The sequence below is a fragment of the Frankliniella occidentalis genome, unplaced genomic scaffold, assembly GCF_000697945.3.
Source record: "Frankliniella occidentalis isolate FOCC.00 unplaced genomic scaffold, Focc_3.1 Scaffold280, whole genome shotgun sequence".
Taxonomy (NCBI): Eukaryota; Metazoa; Arthropoda; class Insecta; order Thysanoptera; family Thripidae; genus Frankliniella; species Frankliniella occidentalis.
Window position 1 is genome coordinate 242,673 of NW_026267406.1, and position 3,282 is coordinate 245,954.

At 39.2% G+C, this 3,282-nt stretch overlaps 1 protein-coding gene across 2 annotated transcripts in view; it reads left to right on the plus strand.

Annotated features, from left to right (window-relative positions):
- Positions 1-26: 26 nt before the first annotated feature.
- Positions 27-3,282, plus strand: part of LOC127750889 (uncharacterized) — a 17,101-nt gene continuing 13,845 nt past the window's right edge. For both annotated transcript variants that reach the window (XM_052273538.1, XM_052273539.1), the window contains exons 1-5: positions 27-1,134; positions 1,236-1,599; positions 1,689-1,886; positions 2,068-2,409; positions 2,892-3,108. In XM_052273538.1, the coding sequence (XP_052129498.1) occupies positions 2,292-2,409; positions 2,892-3,108 (335 nt within the window). In that variant the 5' untranslated portion in view covers positions 27-1,134; positions 1,236-1,599; positions 1,689-1,886; positions 2,068-2,291. The remainder of the gene's footprint in view (positions 1,135-1,235; positions 1,600-1,688; positions 1,887-2,067; positions 2,410-2,891; positions 3,109-3,282) is intronic.

Consider the following 3,282-nt stretch of genomic DNA (forward strand, 5'->3'; position numbering starts at 1 on the left):
GGTAATCCAAAAGAAAAATTAACGTAATCCGGAGGATACTCCAGAGGTAATCCGGGTAATCCGTAATCCGGCTGACACAAGCTTTAACAGTCGTTTCTCCCTAGATGGAAAGTAACAATTTTCTGGAGACTCCAGAAGGAAAAGGCAAGTAGACATTGTTAGAAAATGTTTGAGAACAAATTGGAGTGTCGGTCAAATAATGTCACGAATAAGTCAGTAATTTTAAGTGACGCCGAAAGGCTAAATTAAATAAAACGGAAGGTTAGGTGGGTTAGATCCTCCGTGGGCTTCCAGCATTTCAAACAAACAACATTTCTCTTCTCGATGTATTCCCCACGATAGAACATTTAGTAAATTTAGTATAAATTGTAAATGAGAGCACGAACTTACGATTTTCGGGAAAAGAGCTGTTACAAGCCAGAGCCAGAATACCGCTAAACAGCGCCAACCGCCAATCCCGCCAACGCCAACGTTTGTTTGAAGATAGTATGAGAATTTTGGATAGTCTGTTTCGCTGGCGTCGGCAACGCCGTTTTCTGCTTTCTCCCGTGTCGTAACAAAACAACACAACAGGAGCTACTGACTCGATTCACCAACAAAAATTGGATGATTATGCGTTAAAGTACTACGTCTTTTAAAGTTCATCGATCAACTTCCAATTACTTTCATGCGTGTTCGTCTGGCCTATTAGATTTTGCTTTTCTTGTGAGAACCTGCGTTCTTTTAAGTTGCGATATAATCCTAACCTAACCTTCTGTGGAACGCGCCAGAGTGGCCAATCTCAGATCACCGCTTTAATTTTTGTTGTCGAGCAAGGTTCAACGACGCAGATAGTCACTTTGCACATTATTTGTCCTTTGTCGTAGAGGTGCACATGTCGCTTAGCAAAAGTAACATTTTCTTTTTCAGGTTTTGCCATGGAAGAAATCACTGTCTCTGTATCTCTGTACATAAAGGCAGACATCCTGGTTCCTACTACATTGCTCCAATGGGCATGCATATCATGTCCATTCTTTCATGAAAGGAGGTCGAGTGTCACTACGCTGCGTGTTCAACGGACGTAGAAAGAGGAGGTGAAGGCAATTTTAATGTTTCATTAAAAAAGCTGTACAACAGAGTGAGGGAACGGATGAGGTGTGCCATGGCATCTGACTTCAAATTATGTGTATTTTAAATATTTATTGTTTGTCTTGGTTATGTTAAATATTTATTTTATGAAATGGTTTGATTTGCAGGTTGTCTAGTAATCAGAGAGGGGGATTGACGTATGTCAAACTACGATCATCTATGCTTAGGGCCAGAAGAGAGCATCTGCCTCCTATACCTCACTCTATATCTGAGTTAGCAGCAATTCTAGAAGATCCTGCCTATGACTTTCTGAATAAAACTCTAGATGGCGAAGATCTACTCTGCATTGGGAAGTTTGGTCAGAGCTCCAAAGGCACTCGCTGTCTGATGTTTTCTTCTCATCGGTTGCTCCATTATATGTCATCGGAAGACTCTCCTGTGCTAGAGGTTTTGAGCGATGCTAACTTCTGTGTCCCAGTTGCACTCAATGGGCGACAACTGTGGAATATTTGAACAATACGAAGGAATCATGTATGTTGTTATTGTGATGTCAGTTTCTTTCAACTGAATAATATTGAGTAATACTCTCTAGATGTACACTAATTGTATCTTATCGCCAGGTCATTGTCCTAGCACGGTTTCTCATGCAGTCCAAGTCTGACGAGTGCTATAAAGTCTGCTTAGAGGCGTTGAAAGAAATCGTGCCTGATTTCAGTCCTAGGACAGTCATGTGTGACTTTGAGTCTGCCCAGTGCAATGCCTGGGAGACAGTGTACCCTTTGGCAACTCTATCTGGCTGCCTCTTCCACGGCTCTAAGGTTGGTTGGTTTGATAAATCCTCTGTGATGAAAGTGTTTTGGCTGGACTTCAATTTTTTTTCTCTTCTTACTACTTGATTTAGAGAGGGAAAACCCTTTATTGTGGTTCAGATCTAAGAACTTAATTCATTAACTTCTGCTTCTTTTTGTTAATGTCTTGTAATTTTCATTTGTATTACAGGCAATTGCTTTGCATGCCCAAGAGCTGGGTCTCGTCCCTCTCATCAGGGCAAATGAGACCATGGACAGTATTGTCCGTTCTCTTTGTGCCCTTGCACTGTTGCCTGTAGACAAGTTGGTGACCGGATTGGAATGTGTTTCAAATAGATGTCATGCTGAAGGACTGTCGAGACCATGGAACCCATGCTTAATTACATGTTGAGAACATGGTTTTAACAGGACTTCATGAGGAGGCTGTCTGTATACGGTTGTTCTGACCGAACTTCCAACGCTTGCGAAAGTGCCAACGCGACCTTTGCAAGTGAATGTGGCACTAAGAAACCGTCAGTATACACCTTTCTCTGTAAGTTTATAATTTAATTGCTGGTTTGAAAGTAAGACTGTTGACTTTAAAAATGAATGAATTTTTAAAATTGGATCTAAAATTTGATTGGTATTTATAGCAGTGCTTTTCCTTTACATTTTGTATATGAGAAAAATTCAGAAATGTTAATAAGCATTTGAGTCTTATCTAACTATGCGCCTTTCTTCTCAAAACTTTCTTAAATTATAGGATAATCTTAACTATTTCAACACCCCATCCACGGTTAACATTTAGAAATCTTATAAAAAAATTGTTTTACCTATACCACTTATTTTGGCTCATTTCAAAAATTCCCCAAGTTCTACAGTCTTATGTATACTTCATTGTTTATTATCTATGCTTATTTATTATCTTCATGAACTATTGGACATATGTCCCTTTAGAATTTAGAGCAGACTCTGAAATATCATTTCTTTTCGCTTATTTATGGACTTTACTAACTGTTATCATTCATCTTGCAGATGCTATCAAAGAACTTGAAGACAGCTATTGGAATGACTGCCAAGACCTAGAAAACGGCCACACATGCAGCCGTGGTCAGGAATTGTCAGTCATGGCAAATGATGAAGTTATCAAAAATCTGTCCATTGATCTTGCCCATGGGCAAATTAGTGTTGAGAGATTTCTGGCCAAAACGTCTAGAAGAATTCAAGGTGTTTATGAAATGGTCCTAAACTTGTAAGTTGATACCCTAGAGAATGTTGATCATGTTACTTTGAACTCTTGACCTTTTGTACACTTTCTGACAAGTCACCTTTCTAGTTGATCTAATGATAAATTTTATACACCTTTGCTAGCAGTATTTCACCTTTTCAGACAGCATTGTTGCACTAAAGCAATCCCTTAAACTTT